Source organism: Sturnus vulgaris, chromosome 8, assembly GCF_052056855.1.
Source record: "Sturnus vulgaris isolate bStuVul1 chromosome 8, bStuVul1.hap1, whole genome shotgun sequence".
Classification (NCBI taxonomy): Eukaryota; Metazoa; Chordata; class Aves; order Passeriformes; family Sturnidae; genus Sturnus; species Sturnus vulgaris.
Genome location: NC_142250.1, coordinates 17079192 through 17100802, shown reverse-complemented (window position 1 = coordinate 17100802; position 21611 = coordinate 17079192). Strand labels below are relative to the sequence as shown.

The following is a 21611-nucleotide window of genomic DNA, read 5'->3' as shown; positions in this document are numbered from 1 at the left end:
TCTCTACAATTGTATAGAAATATGAAGTCATTTGGTTTTTAATATAAAAGTTGTCTTCTTAGATTTTTACATGTAGTGCCAGTTTTTCAAGGTCCTGGCTTAAAATAATTGTATTAATTTAGGAATAAGGTTGCATTAGACTTATGGGAGAATTTTAAGGCAAAAATGCAAAATACAAGATACATTTTGCCATCTTCTATTTCAAAACCTATGAAATGGAAAAAAAATTGAAACCTAACAACAAAAAATGAACAAACACCAAACTTAGAAATCAGCAGCTGGTAGGAAAAGAAAAAAAACCAACTTCTTCCAAGCTTCCTTTCTACAGGAAACCATATATCAAGGGTTGAAGTGAAATAGAATAGAAATATTTGGCTGGCATTCAGGCTGGTTCTAATAATGATTCTTTCAAAAGACTATTTGAATTCTTATAGCTGAAAATATTTGCCAGTCTTTTTCCATGTGAAATGTTATAAATAAAAAAAGCAGCGGATATTGTAAAAAGTCCTGAAAGTATACAGATGAGTTTCCCACTGAACATCCCAAATCCTGGAAATGTCATATACCCTTCAATTCACCCTTGCTAGCACCTTCCATGGAGTACTGCTTTCATGGGAACTGCTCACATACTCAGATATTTGCAGTAGCATTTTCGTGCGTGGCAAACTCTTGCAAAATGTAAGGTTTTCTTTTCCCTGGCAGTGCAATATGCAAATACACTCCACTGATGCAAAACTGAGCCCACTTAGTGCAGCTTATCATACTGAAATAGCCTCATCAGTGCAAACACCCAGCATCCTCTTACCCAGGCTGTAATAAGATCTCAATGACATATACACGGGCTTGTAGGATCAGATTATTATTTGTGTTACATTAAAGTCCTGCTCTATCTGGCAGGCCAATATATGGCACTCCTCATGACATGTAGTTACCAAGAAAACTTGAAGGTGCAGTGCATCTGTCTGGGAGAGCACTGAGAGCCCTGAGCAGGCTCAGCTGGAGCATCCCCAGCCTGCCCAGGGCCCCATTGGAGCTCAGCCCTGGGCTCTGCAGCAGGAGCTCAGCCAGGCCATTGCCTGCCCCCCCAGCTCTGCAGCCTTGCCTTTGGCCCTGCCGAGGGTCACTGGACCCAGCACACATCCTGACCTGGGACCTGCCTCGTCATCACAGACTTGCCTGGTGAGTTTGGCTTTTGGTTCAAACATTGGGCTCTGCCCTTCCCTGCTCCCTTGCTGCCAGCCCTGGGGTGTCCTTTGGCTCTTGGGGTGCAGGGAGCACTGACCCTTGCTGCTCCCTGATGTGGCACCAACCTGTCCTTGTGTGTGCCCGGCAACAAGAGAACGAAACTAAGGGATGAGTTACAAGCTCAAAAAAGCTTGTTAATAAGGGAATCTATGTCTCAACACCCTTGCCACCACTAGGATGGGCCACATGAAGGATTTTTTCTAGTGTGTCTCAGATTCTGCTTCAGCAGTATGAAATATAGATCATTAATTAATTAGAAACAATTCAGTTGCATGATCATAAGATTGTTTTTCTTTCCATGAATGGATGTAACTCGTCTGTCTCTGTCACAAGGGCTCATATTTGTCTCTAGGGAGGGTTAACCCTGTCTAGCCATAGGAAATAATAATCCTGCCTTCTTATAGCCAGCTGTAGGGCTGCCCATGTGACAGAGAAGCCTTGTACCTGGAACAGTGACAGGCTGCTGCTGCCAGCAGTGCACCAGGGCACCAGGCTGGGCAGAAGCAGGAGCACAGGCTGGAGGCCTGAGGAATCTGCCAGCTCCAGCTCTGAGTCCTTCCCATGCCCCTCAGCTGAGCTGCACATCACACACAGCCTCCTTTTTGCTGAACTAGCAATGAGTGCTCTGCTCCACTGTAATTCTTCAGAGGAGAAGACACACTTTTGTCACTGGCACACACCTGTCTGTCTTGATGTATGTGCATAGTATGGAGTATGTGCAAATTTTCTGGACCTGTGCTAAAGAAACTTTTATCAGGGGATTCTGGAGGGCAGTGGTGCTTCTTGGTGTGTGCAGGGAGTGATTTTATTTCTTCACTGCATATTTTATGAACTGTCTCATCTTTTGATCTTAAAAAATAATGCTCTACTAAGCCTCATCAGTCCATAAAGCAGTGTTGAAAAATATAAGATGCTCCTGAAATCAACAGTTGCTTATATCCACATGTATTCTGCAATGTCTAAAAGCTTCTTTCCTCACAACCTGGAAAAGATGAATTTAAAAACCAAACAAACACATACCCCTGCAGCTCCCCCAAGGTCAACATGTAGTCATTCAGCTCGAGCAGTCAGTGCTGCCTGTAAAGAACAACACACTTTAATATTGCTAGACTCATAATGGAGATCACAGTGGTGTCAGTTCTCAAATCAAAGAGAAATAAAGTTCATGTTTCTCTCCCAAGAGAAGGCAACTGGATTTGAAGGGTTGTCAGTCTAGAAGTTTCAAACACAAGCATGTACATGTGCCTGCAAAGTCAGTCTTCTGGATGTATGAATAACCTTTCTCTAGACAGGATAGTGTACCATAAAACCCTCTGAATGGCAGTCTTTGGCACTACTGAGTGTGGTGTAGTTCGTTCAAATCTTTAAGTTAAAAACTGTTTCAAAGCAGAAAGGAAAGTGGCTACAGGTTACTTAATAGGTTACTAGTGAGGAAAATGGCAATTGCTAACCCAAGATAACCATTTGCAGTAAACACTGAGAAGAACGGATTTAGGATTATAATTAAGGTTGCAATGGCTTGAAACACATTAGAGAAAGATTTAGACTGAGCATCAAGAAAAAATACCAAAAAGCTGCAAGGTGTGTATTCTTTGAAATGTTGGGAATGTATTGAGGGAACCTCCACCCATGTCACTTTAAGGTAGGTCACTGAGAAAAGGACACAACTGAGTTACACATTTGTTCTGGACTTTCATTTGCACATCATCTTTAAGCTCTGAAGAACATATTTTAAGGAGAGGTCCTGATGAAAGAAATTAAATTTACCAAGCTTTCCTCATTTGGATCTATGTTCTCTGATTCTTCTCTATGACCCTATACTTGGAGACTTCCAGAACGAAATCATCAACCCAAACCAAGTCACTTCTTTCTTCCTACCTTCTCTCAAAAAGGAAGGAAAGAAATCAGAGAAATTATGAAGAGATTTTTAACTAGATAAAATCAAGGAAATTTCAAAGTGAAGTAGGTCCTTCTGTTTAAACAGTAGTTAATGCTGTTACTGATTAGAATCACAGTAGTGCCTAGATGTCTTAGCTGAGATGGAGGGGGGAATAATGTCACTTTCTTTATACTCTAGATCAAAAAGACAGACAAAGGAGGTATTACTGTCTCTGTATGATAGAAGATGAAACTCAGGGAGGTTAAGTGACTGCCTTACTGATAGGCAGCCTGCCTGTAACAAAGACAGAAAATGAAGCCAAAGCTTCTGGGTTTCAGTTTGGTGCTTCATTCCAAACTCTTTCCCTCTGCCAGGGAGCTTTGTTAGGGTAGGACTCCAAAAAGGTTTGCTGTTATTTCACCCGTACCTTTGTGCCTGTGTAAAGCAGGAACGACAGTGCTTGGATCAGGCAGGCTTTGTGGCATCAATTGGAGCCACTTAATGTAGCTGGCTGTGGGTTAATTCTTTATGAAATGAGATTGTTGTTCATGTGTGTCATGCAACTGCACTCGAGAGACCTGATTTTGATTGCTTGCATTACCAGCTGGGAAGTCAGAAGTTTGTAATTTTAGAAGCAAAAGGAGAAATGTAATTTCCTGGACTTATAGATGATTTTTAAAAAAGCAATTATCTAATGTCTATAGAGTCAACATGTAAACTCAGTGTTAATTCTTTTCTAAGAGGTTAATTGTTATAAGAAAGAAGCTCATATGCAGCAATTGAAATTGAGTGGGTTCATCACAGTATTCAGAACCCCACTCCCAAGCTGAACATCTTCTCTCTAATAATCCTCAGCATTTATACAGACAGGAGCATTTCTGAGCTTTGCCAAGAGGCAGGCTAATATCTTTCCTATTTTACAAGCAAGAAAGCTGTAGCAAGGAGCTTTCAGCATGTCTAGATACAATGCTGTGCCTTTAAAACTCAAAAGATCCTGCTGCCCACTATTGTATTTCATCTCTTCACCCATATTATTTCCCATTAGACTATTTGTCTCTGATAGTTTGGGATAGCTGTAGATTTGCAGCCAAGGAAAGATTGAAAAAAATAAGACCAGTGAAACTCTGAAACAAAGGACTAGTAGGCTTATTTACTGTCCTTTCTAAAATACAGACATTCATTTTTCCTGGCTATAGTAAGGAAGGAATTAGTTTTCTTATATTCCTGAATAGTCTCAATTTACAGATAACTCTTCAACTCTACTTATGTTTTAACTTTAACCAAATTACAGCATTGAATTAAAAAGTCAACTTTTTCTAATAAAAGCATAAAGTTTCTCGTGAGTGCTCATTCTTTAATATGCTGCCTGAATTAATAAAGAGAATTTCTAGTTTACCATTTAAATGGTATTTCAAATCCTACCACACCCAATTCTCAGTATAAGGAGACCTCTAGTATAATAGATAATTTGGTAATATCTTTTAAAAAATCCAAATAGGTCAGCAAGCACCAAAATAGAAAATGCATATGTCCAATGCAAATAATTTCCCACTTGCTTATTCACTTTTACTACTAATTGAAAGGTCTTGGCATTTGCAATGATAGCATTTGTGAGAAAGTTAGTTTTATGATGTAATGGGGGAATTTATTACATATATTTGTAGATTCCTTTTCTGTTAGGTAACTCAGTATTTGCTTTCCTTTTTTATTCTTTTATGTATCCCTTGCTTCCCAGAAAGAGCACTGAGGCCACAGATGAGCTCTTTATTTAACTTCAAATTATTTTAATTTAGTCCAGAGTTTCCAAAGATTAATTATTTGGTGTGCTCTACTTCAGATTGCTTCATTTGCAGGAAATTAATGTTCAGCATTACTTGGAAGTGAAGGAAAACGAGCAGATCATTTATAACAGCCTGTCATTAATACCATACACTTATTTTTCTATTCCTAATGACTGGGATTTTAGATTAGCTGTACAAAATTAAGCCCAAACATGCAAACACTTAAGGTACTGTAGTCAACTCCTTATTTTTTATAAGATTTGGGATTATTCCCTGAAGCAGATATGTAAATTCATAAATGTACACATGAGTATCTAAATATCCCCACTAAAAACTTCAAGATTATTCAGTTGCAGTCACACGTCTTGTTCAGACCACAGCAAAGCAGAGAGTTGATTGAGGTTCCTGGTGCCTACCTTCTCTCCCCAGACTGTCTGTTGAGGCATAATTACATCTGTAATCACTCCCTAACCCTATACACTTTTAATGGCAGGTCATTTCTAGCATGTCTGAAAAGTTCTTTGCACCTTCTGTGGGGCTGTTTGTGTGTGGGTGACAATCCAGGGGATGACTCACTGGATGCAAGTTAAGCATGCAGCTCCTGTCAAAAAACAATAAGAGTTGATTAACTCCCAGCTGAGCTTTTGAAAATATCCAACTTTGCTCTTAGGCCACCCTTCAGCTGAAGATAATGCATAGAGAATGTTACTAGTTGCAGTGGAGCAGAATATTCATCTTAGTTATTAGCTCAGGCAGCATGATATCTCACTTAGCAGCAATAAGCTGTGTTAAAAAAAAAAAAGAAAAAAAAAATCTGGCAGCCCAGAATTAACAGAGTGGGTGAAATACTGTGAGGAGTGAGAGAGGCAGTGGTGGATGTTATGGAAAGACACAGGGTCTGATTATCCAGGCGTTGAGAGGGATGGGGGAAAAAAAAGAGGGGATGTTCTGCAGCTTAATTAATGGAAAGAGGCTTGTGCATCTGACAGCAGCCCCTCTGCAAGGTGAATTCTTTCATAAAGAGCCTCATTCATGAGTTGCCAAGACATCCACAACCTATTCTTGAATTCACACAAAAATTAAAAGAAAAACAACTGACTGGCTAATTTAGCAACTTGCAGGATGCAGCTGGTGCTACTGTTTTCACAAAAAAAAGCCTTTTCCCTTCCACCTCCTAACCATTCCAGTCTTCCTCCCCACCCCCAGCTATTTTGTATCCTGCTGCACCAGTGAGGAGTGTGACAACTCCTGACTTAGCTGGCACTGTGGGATATCGAATAACAAAGGGGAATAATATCAGGATAACAGAGGGGATCTGGCCAGTGCTAAGGAAACAAGCTCACCGCTTGCCCAGGTCCTGCCATCAGCTGAGAAGTAGAAGTTCCTTTTTTTTAATTTTAATTTTTTAAATTAAATAAACAAAGGGCTTCATTATGCTGGACAATGCAACTGGCACCTTGATAAATCATCAGCTTTGCCACTTCTGTGTACCCGTGAGAAGACAGTTTGTGTAGTTCTATGCCTATGAAGAAGACACTTCATGTTTCCAGCACTGGTATGTTATTACCTTAGTTCTTCCTAGCTTCTACTTCACATTTTCATATTACCTGACACAGAAAAACAAGTCTCTCCTGCCCTCCAAATCCCTTTTCACTCAGATTTTCCTTCCCAAAGGACATTTAATACAAAACCCTTCTGTGCATGACGATAATTTAACAACCAGAGTGAGTCAGGTTGGAAGCCCTAACACAAGCAAGCCAGTGGCAATTTTTAAAGGAGCACTGAGCAGATCTAAAGGTTCCTGAAAGGGTATTTGAAATGATGTGGTGTATTGCCACCTGACTCTGACAGGCCTTCTGGTCTAGCTAACAGAGCCTGAGTTGCTGCAGTACCAGCAGCTATGGGAAGTGACTGAAATAAATTGTTTGTGCAGTCAGAGCTTTATTTAGCAAAGGAACCTCACAACTAATGCTGCCAACAAAGAAAGTAAAGAAAACACCATACAGACACCACTAAAAATCCAACTGGAGATAGCAGTGTGGTCCTTGACACCAGTCAAACTCCTCTTGATTCAAGGTGCAAAAAGAAAATAGAGTGAATGTTGCTTAATTTCCAAGCATTGCAGAGCAGACCTCAGGTTTTTCTAAGCCTGGGTTCAGCAATTTCAGAGCTGGTTTGCCACATGGATTATTTCCCGAACTCCCACCCTTAGTGAGAATGTTGGTGTGCCAGGAGATGCTGAGTGGAAGTTCAAAGGGGAAGTACTCCAGCCAGCTCTGCAGTACGTGAGGGCTTTCACTGTCCTGAGTTTCACTTTTCACTGAGTTTGAAAAGTGGTTGTTGTGCCTATCAGTCACATTTCTTAGAACTCTGGTGCTGTTGTACACCAAGAGTTGGGTATCATGAGAAGTCTCCAAATTATGTGGCTGGTAGCAGCCCCTCTGGTCATTACTATTTCTTCAGCTTATTAATAGGATTTCTAAAAATATATAGTGGAAAGTGGATGAGAATAGGACTAACAAGAATATGGTCAAGCTTTCTCCTACCTTTTTCTCTCCATGTTTCTTGGCAATCTTTGATCAATAAAAAATTGCAACAACTACAGATCTGGAAATTTTCCCCTGGCTAAAACTGAACTATAATATAGTACACCCATATCACAGCTGGAAGTTGTGAGGATTCTTTCAGGAACATTAAGGACTGTCAGAATCCTTTCACAGCTCAAAGTAACTTTATTTAGCAAAACTGCCTTTGCAGTCTCTTCTAGTGACTTCTAAGTACAGAGAATGGTCCTCTTTTCATCTGAAGGCCTTAGCAAGTGTGCTACCTGCCTTTTTGGAGAAGCTTCCCCTCTTCTCCCTCCCCCCTGCTTGTCCAGTTGGAGCTGGAAAAAGTTATATAAGTCATGTTCATTAAAACAGAGACCAAGAGACTATCCCAGCAGTATGGAGAACACAATGAGCTGTTGGGAAGCTGTGAAAGGGATTTGGTGTGAACCTTAAAATGAATCCCCCCTCTCATAAAGTGACAACCCAATATCCCCAAAGGGAACAGCAGGAGGGGAACCTAAACCTGTCGACAAAGTCAACCGGTAATGATTGGAGAGTTAATTACTTTAAAGCTCACAAAGACAAGCTGAGGTGTTAAAACGGCCCCTGCAAACATCAGCATCCTCTCCTTTCACCAGACTAACTACAAACAGCAGGACAGGAGCAAGAAGGACCTGAGCAGCCCCTGATTGTAGCAGTTTTCACTACGTCTGAGCAAACTGATCTTTATTCATTTTCAGTTTCGTCTTTTATCTCGTCAGCTGCCCTCGTGATTATACCATAAATGTGTATAAAAACACAAAGCTGCATCAAGTTCAGTGATGCTGGTTGGTAGAGTGCAGCAATATCCCAGCCCTCCCCTCGGGATCAGCCTTGAAAACATCACTCTTGCACTCAGCAGCAAGATACTTCCTTCATATCAGTGCCTTTTACATGGCAAAAGGAGAAACTTAAATCCAGTCCAGCTATAACTAACAATTTACTGTGGAGCCTAGGTGCTAATCCTTTTTTCTCCAGCAAATTTGTTTTGAGTCACACTTTATATTAAGATTCCATTTGTGAGGTTTAACACAAGATTAGCAGGTGTTTCAATGTAAAGCACATAGAGGTTAAATACATTAGAAGGGTGTTCAGACAACGATGAGCTATTGTTGTAAAAAACCTTATTGACCCATTGGACCCATAACAACTGATTGCCATTTATTAAAACATCTATTAATCACTTAGTAAACCTTTATCATGCATAAATAGAACCTCCACATCAGGTACTGTGAGATACTTATATATGTATATGAAAGACACCATCATTCTTATGTATAAGATCCACCTGTTTTTTCCATCTTTGCTTTTAGCCTTTTCCTTTGCACTTCCAAATTCAATTAATCCCACTGCTTCTTTAACATTTAGCATAGCTAATGCAGCAAAAAGACATGTTCCTGCAAAGGTCTCCAATGTGCATTACCAGGCCAGCACTTTCTCCTCCATGGCTAGCACAGGACCTCTGAAACTCCATCTCTAGTGGCCAGAGTAGAGCCCTTAATACTCAGGTGCCCAGATTTTTCCTGAGGCCAGCATCCTCTTCTAACCACTTTGCTTTACATTTTGTATATCTCTGATTGGAGAACAAGAAAAATAATACTCACTCACCTAATAAAGGTCTTACAGGAACTAATTCATTAAGGATTGTAAAGTACTTTGACATAGAAGTGTGGTATATTTGCCAGAGTAGAAAGGAACATGTGGGATTTATTATAAACAGTCACTGTCTCCATCCCTGTGGGATGACAGCTGATCTACCACAAACACTTATTTCCAAATTACAGTATTATGCCAATTACAACTCCTGAGTTGAAACTGCTATAGAATTTACCTTATAATCTGCTAGTTTCAGGAATTAAAAAGCATCCAAATCAGTAAAATGGCAGCAGGAGACTATTTTACACTATTATTCAATTTTATTAAATGTAATAGATGAGACAGCAAATGATCAGAAAATATGCCCACAGGTTACTCACTTTGTGTGTATATAAATAGATGAGTGTATATATTATGATAATCTATAGTGCTTAAGTTGGGCTGTGATGCTTTGTGTGCAGCAATGCATATCCTCATACATAAACCAAGAAGCATTCTGCTTGTGTTCAGAGGAGTAGACTTAGTTTCATGGATTAATCTTTCAGAATAAATTAAAATATAAAAGGCTGGGGGAAAAAATATCACAAATAAAATAAAATATAAAAAAAGAAGAAGAAAAGGCTGTTTTAGTCCAGAAGGAATATGAGGTTGAAGGTTAGGGTTGCAGGGAAGCTGCTGGCAGGTGAGCTAAGCAGAGGAGGTGGTGCAGGTAAAGAATTTATGCATTCAGCTCATGGGCAGGGACATGCTCAGGATGACTGTAGACGCTGGTACGAAACTCACTGCACTCTTAGGATGACTTTTCTCCCCAGGGTCACTTCTTTCAACAGCATATGCCAGGGGATGCAATTTCCAGGTGACTGTAGTCAAATATGTGGTTATGTGTGGTAATAATAGAAGGAACATCCTGGCTTGGTTGAAGTCATAGGATGTTTTGCCAGACTTTGATGAGGGCCAAGATTTTACCCTCCAGCAGCTCCAAAGATAAATAGGGATCTGTCACCATACCAACATGGACAACTACATAATTGTTTCTAAATATGTAACAGCCCCACTAGTTCTAATGGAACTGCATCAGTGATTAAAGCCCTCACAGGGAAATTCTTAATATGGCAGTAATTTCATGCACAGGAATTTTCTTACTGATTTCAAGCAAGTGTTCAAACTCTAATTTGGTGTTCTTTTTCGTACACTGATGAATTTGTTCTGCACATGTCTGGGCTTCATTTAAGAAGCAGTCTCCAGTATGTCTTACACCACAACCGTACATACAGCAATTTTCAGATTTTGATTTTGAGAACTGAATTTAACTCAGACCATGCAGAACCCTTAACTTCTCGCTTTCTCTCACTTGTGTTCCAAAAATAGCAGTGTTAGTGCATTTTTAGAATAATTCTAAGGACTTTTGAGGAGAAACATATGCTTACTACACACTCTACAATGTAGCTGTGCAATCATATGTATTTTTCCATGGGGGGATTCTTTCTGTAAGAATACATGGGAAAGTTATTTTGATTTTAGATACTCCTTTTTAATATTAAGGACATGTTTTTAGCAGGTGGAATGGGTGTATTCAATGCATGAGTGTTTAGACACCTGTTGCTCCTTGGGGGAATGAGTTGTACTTCATCAGTTTGTAGGAATTATGGGAGAGAAATCCCACAAAGTCTGCCCATAAAAGACATACTAAGATGTAAATTTTATTACTTGCACTAACTTCCTTGATGGGCTTATTATTTTCCATAGATATTTTTAATATAGGCTTGAGGGTGTTTTCATACAATAAACCAAAAATATTTCTTATCTAGATGACAAACCCAAATACACACAACATATTAGACATTCTCAGTTAGATCCAAAACATTCCAGGTACTTAGGTTTCTCTGTGTAACATGCACTATCTCAAACTGAACTGCACTAAATTGCCATGATGTAGCTCTTTTGAAGTTATAATTTTGGAAAATAGTATAATTTACAGTGATAGTAGATCTGAGTTTGCTGGGTGGTGATTCATGTATAAAGAGGTTCGTGTGCTTAATGTCACAGTTTATATAATATCAGGTACACCTGTAAATGTCAAGATCCATAGGAGTCTCTCTGCAAAAAAAAGGCCCTTGAATATGTTAAAAACTGGAACACAACACCCAACGACATATCATCCTATAAAAATTATTTTTAGGAAAAGAGTTAAATTGAGAAGAAAGAATGGAATTATTTAAACTAGAGACTTTTATGATTTTTCTCTGTGCTGTTACTTATGTCTTCATGACACACTCATATTTTCAAAATGGCCAAACAGATTATCAAGTTTTCTCCAGTGTTTTGTTTCCTGAACTGGGATGCAGCCATGCCAAGTTACAGTTTCAAGAAATTTTTTTTATGTTTTTACCACTAACCAAGTTGTAAATTTCCCGGAAAGAAAAAAAAAGTTTCTGATGGAAATGTTGACAAAACATTCAGAATAGTGAGAATATTGTTGCAAATGTGACGCTGTGCTACAAATTGTGCTGAAATGATTTATAACATTTCCAATAGTTTAAAAACTATTTTAAATCACAGCCAGGTCCTGCATAATACATGAACCTTGACGGATTCTCCAACAAGCATTAGGTCACTACACATTTCAATTTCCCTCTTTATGTTTAAAAGGCTGCATCTGGCAGTTAAAAGACTAAAACCTCAGTCAATGGTTATGGTGTGATAGATAAATGCTGGAATATTATTTTCACCCGGTGGCTTTCTGTAAGTAGGTCATACAATTTTACAGTGCTCTGAAACATTACCAAAGAGCTTCCTTACAGTGTCTCCAGCAACTGACTCTGAAAGAAGTTGCACTAAACCTTAACGCTTTTTTTATTATGGAAACTTTGTTTCCTTACCAGTCTACATGCAGTACATCATCCAGGGAACACCTTCATAATTTATTGTAGAAGGTCATTTTGCACCCACTCTTAAGGAGATGTTTTTATAATTTTATATTTTTCTTCAGCTCCAGATATTTTTAGAAAACTTTGCAGACAGACACCTAACACAACATGTCATCCACAAGATGTGGAAAAGAGGATGTTGGGGAGATTTCTGGAGCAGTCATGTTTCAGGTTTGGGAAGATGGGGAATGTCTAGCTGTGCCTGCTTGAATAGATGCTCAGTAGGTAGAGTGCCTTTCTCTCCCTCGTGTGGTACCCTGCGGCATGGATCCCATGGTATTTTGTCATGCCATGCTTGGGTGAAAAGCGGTGTTTGCTGGCCATAGGTGAGAAACCCATCACAAGGAGTACTAAAACCCAGGAGCAGGACTCGACGGTTCTCATGGGTCCCTTCCAACTCAGCATATTCTGTGATTACTGAAAACTTTGACATGGTGAGAGGCCTTCGGCAGCACCGGTCAAAGCAGCGTGGAGAAAAGCGAGCTTTAAGTCCGTACGTGTTATCACCTTGTTCTTTAAAACACATTCCTCCGAACATCTTGTTACATGTGCAAACTCAACGGGAGGACGGCATCTGTGATGTGTTCGCGCCGCTCCATCCCTCGGACTCATTATGGTAGGCTCAAGCACAGCCCTCTTGCCCCGGCCCGGGGGATGTCGGAGCCCCCAAGGCTGCGCTGCTTCCATCGGGAGAGCCCAGCTCAGATCGCCCCGTGCAGGACGGGAAGCCCAGCGCGACCCCCGAGGGCGGGCGAGGGCCCCCGGGAGGCGCCGGTGGCCACTTCCCGCAGCCGCCTTCCCGCCCAGGGGACGCGCCGCCCCCCAAACTTTCTCGCCTTTCCCCCTTTCTTTTTTTTTTTTTTTTTTTTTTTTTTTTGAGGGAGAAAAAAAGGTGGGGGGAGCTCAATTTCCCACTTGCCAACAGCAGATAAAAAAGTGGGGAGGGACCTCTTCTGTCACAGCCTATGTAGATTAACCTTTCAATTAGCTGTTATCAGGTCCTGTGTCTTAGCACCAGTCCTCGCAATCTGCGTCCGCCCGCACCGGGGAGGCTGGAGGTCTGGGGTGGGTTTCTGTTTTAATTTCGAAATTAATGATAATTGCTCGCGTGGCTCCCCTCCCCCGCCGGGAGCTGAACGCGTGTGTCTGATCTGCCCGTCCACCTTTTAGTATTTTGGAGTGAGAAGAGGAGCCCCGCGGAGGAGGAGGAGGGGAGACAAGGTATTCTCTCTGTATTCATCTTCTTTTTTCCCCCTCTCGCGGAGGGGCTTAGGGAAGGTAACTGGTGCAATCAATCCGCTGGCTGGGGATTCCCTCCACCCCCTCCCCGGCTCGTCTGGCTCTCCTGGCTGGGTCTCTTCAGCGTGTATGTGTTTGGGGAAGGGGGTGGGGGGAGGCTGTGTTGTTGTTGTGTTCCTGGCTCTGCTTGCAGCCAGGAGAGAGAGCGAGCGGGCGAGCGAGAGACAGAGCGGAGCGAGCGAGCGAGAGAGAGAGAGGAGCCGCGATCGCGTTTCAGGGGCAGCACATTCCGCAGGAACCGCTGCTGCAGAAACACACACGGGCAGAGAAAGGAGGTCATTGCAAGCAAAGGGGGGAACCTGCATCCGAGGTTAGATTCCCAGGAGTTTATGCGGGGGATAATAGGGAGCATGCGATGGGGTTTGTTTGGCATTGGGTGACAGGCTGCAATTTGCCATAATAACCCCCTTTCCCTCCCATCTCCCAGCGCAGGGGGCTTGTCACTAGGCTGGGTACTTTTTTTCCTTTAGCATCGGAGCTGATGCACGTGTTTGCAGACACTTGCGCTGGGTAAATGCATTGCAATGCTCTGCGTTTTGCAGGGGAGGGGGAGCAGCAGCAGGAGGTGATGGCTGGGTTGGATGGGGTGGGGAGAGGGGGAATGGAGCGGCGGAGGGAAGCAGGGGATGGCTGAGGTTTTTGTGTTGCACGTTCCCACCCTGTCTTTCTGAGGCGGCAATTGTTCCTTCGCAGAACGGGGTGACAGAGAAGTCCCTGGGCTTCGCATGGCGAAACTTGCAGGGACCTGCATGTGGCTGCAGAGCTGGGAGTCATTGTCGTCGTCCCCGTTCCCACCCCCTCTCCCTCCCTCCCTCCCTCCCTCCCTCCCTCGGCGGTGCGGGGTGTGTGTGTGCGCGATAAGCGGCTGCCAGTGCCAGGCACCTTGGGAGGGTAATGCTGGGAGCATGCTGTTCCATCTCGCCCGCCCGGGCCAGTGCCAGGGTCTGAGGCACGCGCGTGATGCTCAATATTTAAGGCTGCTCATTAGTGTGTGTCGCGCGCCCGCCCGCCCTGCCGAGCTGGTTCAGGCGGCCGCCGCCGGTGTCTCGGCAGCGCTCGCGCTCCCGAACAAACTTCGGGAGGGAGCGGGTGGGGCGGCGGCGGGGGGTGGGGAGACCGGGGGGTGCCGGACGGGCGGCAGCGGCAGCCAACGGGAGGGCGGGATTGCGAGAGGTCCCGCCCCCGCTCCCTGCGGACGGCCAATCGCGAGCTCCCGAGGCCCAGCGGCGAGGCGGGCCGGTGGGCGGGGCGCGCGAGTGTGTGGCGGCGGCGGCGGCCAGTGCGAGCCGCTGGCCCCGCCCCCTCCCGCGGGCGGGCGGTGCTGAGCGCGCAGGGAAGGGGCGCGCCGCGTGATTGACAGGCGCCGCCCGCCAATCGGAGCGCCGGGCCGGTTGCCGGGCGGGCCGGGGCCGGTGTGGGCGGGTGACGGACAGCGCCCTCCGGCCCGTGAGCGCGCAGCGGCGTGCGCGGCGCGGGCCAATGGCGGGCGGCGGTGGGCGGGGCGCGGGGTAGGTAAGGTTTTAATGAGCCTCCATTGGGCTGTAATCAGTGTCATGTCGGATTCACGTTAAGTACAACAGGGCGAGACAAAATGGCGGCGTAGGTGCGCCGAGCCGCGCGCGGCGGCAGCGGGGCGGTCGCGGCGGCCGCGGGCAGCTCGGAGCGGGGCAGGGGGCCTGGCGCGGCCCGGCGGCGGGAGCGGCGGAAGAGCCGGCAGCAGGGGGAGCCGCTGCGGCGCCCGGAGGAGGCTCCTCCCCCCGCGGAGGTGAGTGGTACCGGGGGGGTCTCACCTGCCTCCCGCGGGGGACGCGCGGCCGCCGCCCCCGGCCCCGCCCGGCGCCCCGCGGTGCGGGTGCGCTCACGGCCCCGGCCCTGCGCTGCCTTGCCCTGCCCTGCCCGCGGGTCGCCGTGCCCCGCGACACACAGCCCGCGGGCTGGGGGTGCCTGCCTCGGGAATGGCAGATCCCGGAGCAGGGCGGGCAGGGCGCGGAGCCAGCCCCGGCTCGGCCCCTGTCAAATCCAACAATGCCTTGGCCCGAGGCTCTAGGCGTTGCACATCTCCCTGGCTGGGCTAATACTGCAAGAACCTTAAGTAAGTTGGGGAGGGGAGTAGTCCAGCCTGGCAGTGCCACGTTTTGGAAGTGATGTTCACATTGTGTGTTCTTTGCCCGGACCTCACCTCTCGTACTCTGTCACTGAGCACTGAAAATAAGCCTCTCTGACAAGAGCTGACGGATAACCACCCCTGCTGCTGAAAACCACTGTCCCAAGAAAAAATGTTTTCAGTGGAACCCTTTTCCCAGGTGAACTCCTGGCAGTGATTATTACCTTCCCATATTTCCTGCTGTTCTCTAGTACTGTATTTTAAAGTGCTCAGAACTTGCACAGGAGAGAGTGGGAAAGGTGAATTTGGGTGATTTTGCTGGTGTCATATTGTGCTGATGCTGTTTCCTCTGGTGGCGCTTGCTGCTGTCATGTTGTGAAATGATTTTAAGCATATGATCTCAGAGGCTTGTGGGGTATCTCGAGCACAAGCACTTCCATCGTTTCACGTGTGCTGCTCTTCTCTCCACACCTCCAAGTCTTTGGTGTCGTTTTGAAGTTACTGTAGTGTCTACACATCTGTCTTTTTAAAACATATGGATGTGTCGTTGCCCTTTCTTGTTATTATTGGAAACGATGTGTTGTGTAAAGAATAATACAATAGCTGCCTTCATGACCTGAGTAATTTTAAGAGGGATATGCACGATGGGAATCCTTACCAGGATCTGCTTTCTCCCCATCTCTTGCAGGGCCGTGTATTTTGCAATAGCAAAGCAACTATCTTTTTTGTTTTGCATCATTAATTGAGATGGGGGTGGAATACAGAGTTGATTCGCTACAGAATTCTAAGTAATGGCTTGGAGCAAAGAAAAATGGCAAAAATGGAATGCAATGGCAGTCTTCTCTTCTTCCTCCTCCTCTGCTGCAATCCTTATCTGACCCTGATGCTGCAGCAGAGAGCTGGCCTGCTGCTGCTTCTCCTGAGAGTGTGCAGAGCAGGTAGGAGGGAGCAGAATGAGATTGTGCTTCACAGGTCACCAGCAGGTTGCTGTCATCTCCCCCAGCTGCATCCTCTTTCCCCTCTTTCTTTTAGTTTTTGGTTTTTTATAGCTGTATTAACCTCAGTTTTTAAAAGTTTAACCGCATTTACATTTATGGAAGCCAAAGCAAACTTTTCATTAATTAAAAAAAAAAAAAAAACAACCAAAAAAAAACCAAACCAAACTTTAGATTGTATGATGTGATATTTGTGTAGTAACTTTTAGTTTTGGTTCTGGAGAGAAGTGTCGCTTTTTTTGTTGCTTTTTTTTGACTACACAGCTTGTTTTCACAATCTGGATCACCTGGAAGTAATTCCAGGTACTACTTGAGTCTAAAAACCACCTTATTAAAGGATTATAGGATTACTGATGACACCTGAGATTGAAGTGTTCAGTCACTGCCTTCTTTAATTATAATCAGCTGTGCAATAGGTGTGTGCCTTATAAAGGGTATATTTGCATTCATTCTAAATCCCAAGCCGAAATTTTGCAACTTCTTTGTTTTTGTCTGATAATTTATGACCTAGGTTAAAGGGACAAGCCTTGACTAGAGATAGTTTTTCATGTTTTAGAAGTAATGGGTTATACTTCACCCTCTAATGCTTCTGTTCTGCACCTCTTCAGTGGCAGACTTGTTGACAGACTTGGTCAGTAATATAATATTATCAAACGTTTTCAAATGCTTTTATTTTCAAAATAAGATACCATACAGTGTAGAAGCTGAAATATAACCAGTTACATAGGAAGAACTTTGTGACTGTTGCCATAAAACTTGGAAGTTGTCCTGTGCATTTAACAGTATGGAAAATGTATTTTGTGATTGAATGAGTGCTGCTGAGGGCTTGATTAAAAGTTAGTTAATTATAAGGGGAGGAAGGTTAATAAATAGACATGAGTGCCTAAATAGACTCAGTTATAATCACTTCTTTAAAATGGTATTGCCTCAAAATCTGCTTGGGTAGTCATCACGCTTTTTATATTAAATGTTGTATGACCACCTATTTGTACTTTTGGTATAATTGCATTCTAAAGTTAGAAACCTGAATGTAACTCTATATTTCTGAGTGTCCTTTTATGTTGAATGGTGAAAGATTGTTTCTAATACAATTTGTTTTGTCTTTATCTAGTCACTTCACGTGTAAATGTGTGTATTTCTATATTGCCAATCGTGGATCAATCTGTTCTGATTTCTGAAAGATCTCCTTAATTTATAGCTCTAGGATCACTCACCCAAGTTGTTTTGCTGGGGAAGATGTTTGTTGGTAATAGGTTATTCTGATTCTAGGGTGTGGTAGACTTTGGCATAGCAGTCATGGAGGTCAGGGGCTGTCCTTCAAGTTCATGTGTACTCCAAGTGCCAGAGTAAGAGAGGCTCTAAGTTGTGGCAGAAAAATTAAAAACTTGGATTGGATGCACTTTGCATGGTTCCCTAAGGCAGAATGACCTTGGATACTGTTGGAAGGTGTGTATTTAAGATGTCTTGATTTTTTTCCTCCTGAAATACCCTGTCCAGTGCATTGGAAACTCTGTTCCTGCTGATCCACTCTGCTGGTGTTGATTTAGTAGGTGCTAGCATGCAGGAGGTTGTATTACACGTAGGGAGTTTAAAGTAAATAAGTAAAACTGTAGTTCTGAATGTATATGGCTGTGAAATTTCTGCACCAAGCAGTAGACTTTATGTGAAGATATAGCTTTATGCTAACCTTTTGCCACAGTCATTGGCCAATAAAAATTCCTGTAACCCACATGTTATAGCATTTATACTGAAATGTTCATCAGTGTCCAGGAGCTTGGAACAGACCCTGTACTGTGTGTTCTGGAATTTAATGGAAGTGATGTGGTTGCTTGTATGAAATTTAATATAACAGTACTGCAGTAGATGTAAAACTGAGACAAGTATGTCTGACTCAGCAAATGCAGTGTTCAGCATTTAATTAAGTCGTGACTATCTTAAAGAAGACTTACAGTGGAACAGCCTAACTAAATAACTTTAAAAGTATCTTTCTAGGAATCTAGGGCTTTATATGTAGCTACAGAGAACTTCCAAGTCTATAGGAAGAGTGTATGAAATAGTCTAAATATGAGTGAGCCTCCACTATGTATAGGGTTCTGCTTTGGTGTGTTATTGTATTTTCAGTGTCAGATTTGTGAGAGTTTGTAGGATTTATAATACCATGGAAACTCTTTCCTTCCCTATATTTGTCTGCATTTTGTAGCTACAGTGTTATTTTGGAATTATCTGAAAACAGCGAGTATAAACAATTCTGTCAGGGAAAGAATGGCTTTTGCTAGCTGGAGTAAATAAAAAAGGTCTGTTTACAGAACAAGTTATTGTTTGCTTACAGATACTTGAAATACACAGAAGTGTTATCAAATACAGCTTCCATGAGTACGGTCTGGAAGCAAGATACAGGATCCAATCCATGTAGATCAATAATTTCAGTATGTGAGCCAGTTCAGCATTCAGGCCCTGCATTTGCATCAGGAATGAGTCTTTTTCAGTCTGGCAGTCACTTGAATTTCGGTATTTTTAAATCCGAAGTTGTTTAAGCTTTGATCAGATTTGAGAAGCACAGATTCATAAAATGAATTGATTAATATTGACTATTTGGGTATAGAAAAAAATTATATTCACCAGTAACCAGCTGCTCTTTCGTTACTGATGCTATTATGTAGGTATAATAATGTGTGAAACATGAGATGGAATTTATATTTAAAGACATTTTTGAGGGGTATAAGAAGGAAAAGGTATAGGACTAAAAGTATTTATAGTTATGCTCTTTGTCTTCATAGTTGCAGAGGAATCTTTTTAACAAGTTGAAAATAATTTCCATTACTGTATCAGTTCAGGGTTTTTTCCTAGTTATAATTTACTCGAGTTTTTGAACATGATTTAAATGCAGGATGGCTAGAATAAATTAATAAAAAATGAGATCTAGGACTTGTGTAATCATAGATGATTTTGTTATTTGTAGGCTGCTTGCCCTAGCTTTATAAATGTACTTGCACATTAACTAATTTTAAATTTTTTCTGTGAAGCTGGTAAATCTACTTTACAAGATAACCCATACATTGAGAATGAAATTTTTTTCTCTTCTGTTTTTTGTTTTCCTTTGATTTGAAGTAATTATGCAATTCTGTTAATACCTTCAAAAGTTCTCACACTTCATGGCAGAATAAAATAGTACTTCAGATATATTTGTTTATTCATTATGCAACTCCTGTCTAAGTTTAATTTGAGAGACTTTTAAATTGTTTTATTTTTTTCATCTATGTTCCCAGATAGAATAAACTCTTCATCAAGATGTTCTTTCAGGTTTCCTAAATGAGGTTTTGTAGCCACTGAATCTTCTGTTGGAGTCATGTATTCCATAATTAAAAAAAAAAAAAATTGTTAAACTGAGTCAATAAAATATTTTTCAATGTGACCTTTTTATGCATTTTTGTGCTGGCAACCTATTTATGTGAAAATGCCTCCTGTTACTTTGTTTTCATTTCCGTTCCTAAGGGTTTGTATCAAAAATTCCTCTGTGCTGCACGCCTTAAAATGAGAAGTGCTTTTGTGATGCCTTTGGGTTTTGTAGGGTACCTAAATATTAATAAAGGATGTAATACTTGTAACTTGGCTCTGATATTTTTGGTTTCGGTTTTTGAGTTGTGTAATCAACATGGCAGGACACTTAGGGTACTGTAAGAATTGGCAGTGGTTAATAATTTATCTTTCATTGCTTGGGGTTTGGTTTTCTGTTGCATGTATAATCCATGCAGAAATGATTTGTAGGCAGTTTGTTTTAGAGAGTGTTTTCAGATCCCTGACTGAATGGAAATTGTCCAACAAGTCAGTAGTAGGTTAAGTGTTGGGGTGGTGGAATTTAGGAAAACTAAATCCACTGACTGTTATGAGAAGCAGAAGGCTTTTATGGTGACTTGTTTGGTGTGGAGTGGGAACTGACAAATGTTTCACATAATATTGTAAAGATTTTTCTGTACTAAAGCAGCCATTCTATGAATGCACATCTGAATGTGTTTTTAATTTTTAATACTTCAGTATTAACTGTGTTCTCTCCCTGCCTCTTGTTTTTTCTTTCCAAAGGTTGCAGCAAACTTTCTTTTAAGGACTTACCAGTGTCATCACCGATGAACCCCGTCTACGTTTCGGTAACAGTAACATAATTGGAAAGTTTCAGTCAGCAGGTATTTCTCTGCTTTTTCTGACTCCTCAGGGTGGATATTTTTGACATGCCTCCAAGCAGTGTGTGGAATCCTTCCATTTGTGTTTGAGGTGTGAACAACCTCTGAAAGATCTGCTAAAAGGATAAGGAGGAACCTCTATGGGTAACTCTTGGCTGGAAACAATTACTGGTCAACCATGGTAAAACTTGCCAACCCTCTTTATACGGAGTGGATTCTGGAAGCTATACAAAAAGTTAAAAAGCAAAAGCAGAGGCCTTCTGAAGAGAGAATATGTCACGCTGTTTGTGCTTCCCATGGATTAGATAAGAAGACTGTTTCAGAACAGTTGGAACTTAGTGTTCAAGATGGTTCTATTCTTAAAGTCACTAACAAAGGTCTTGCATCCTACAAGGACCCAGATAATCCTGGACGGTTTTCATGCGTTAAACCCGGCACTATTCCTAAATCTGTTAAGGGATCTAGAGGAGCTTGTAATGAGCTTCGTAATGTGGATTGGAATAAACTCTTGAGAAGAGCAATTGAAGGGCTTCAAGAACCTAATGGCTCCTCCCTGAAAAACATAGAGAAGTATTTGAGAAGTCAAAATGACCTAGCAAGCATTTTCAACAATCCTGCCTTTCAGCAGAGGTTGCGGCTGGGGGCCAAACGTGCTGTGAACAATGGGAGGTTACTGAAGGATGGTCCTCAGTATAGAGTGAATTATGGCAGTTTGGAAAGCAAAGGAGCTCCAAAGTACTCCAGCACCTTCCCAGCTTCCCTTCCACCTGTCAGCCTATTACCCCATGAAAAAGACCAGGTAAGTCTGAAAAATGAGAGCTAATGTAGTAATGAAAAACTATTCTTGTTATCCTTTGTTTATTTATCTAATACAAAAGTAATGATTGTTCTCTTGCTTTATTTGCCCGTTTAAATGTGGGTGGGGATGCATGTCCAAGATTTATGCCGAAGCAGTTCTGGTAATTGAGTTTTACTTGCCTCTCTGTGTCCTGCCGTTCTGCATTGGGATGGCTTGCTTTGAG

The 21611-nt window shown here is 42.5% G+C and overlaps 1 protein-coding gene across 10 annotated transcripts in view; it reads left to right on the top strand.

Annotated features, from left to right (window-relative positions):
• Nucleotides 1-12971: 12971 nt before the first annotated feature.
• Nucleotides 12972-21611, top strand: part of KAT6B (lysine acetyltransferase 6B) — a 110544-nt gene continuing 101904 nt past the window's right edge. The window contains exons 1-2 of one of the 10 annotated variants that reach the window (XM_088168945.1): nt 12972-13081; nt 20492-21388. In XM_088168945.1, coding sequence (XP_088025071.1) covers nt 20768-21388 — 621 coding nt within the window. In that variant the 5' untranslated portion in view covers nt 12972-13081; nt 20492-20767. Of the gene's footprint in view, nt 13626-14955; nt 15081-15341; nt 15408-16340; nt 16358-20491; nt 21389-21611 lie in introns of those variants that run through there. The other 9 variants (XM_014879916.2, XM_014879915.2, XM_014879922.2 and 6 more) reach the window with 9 other exon arrangements.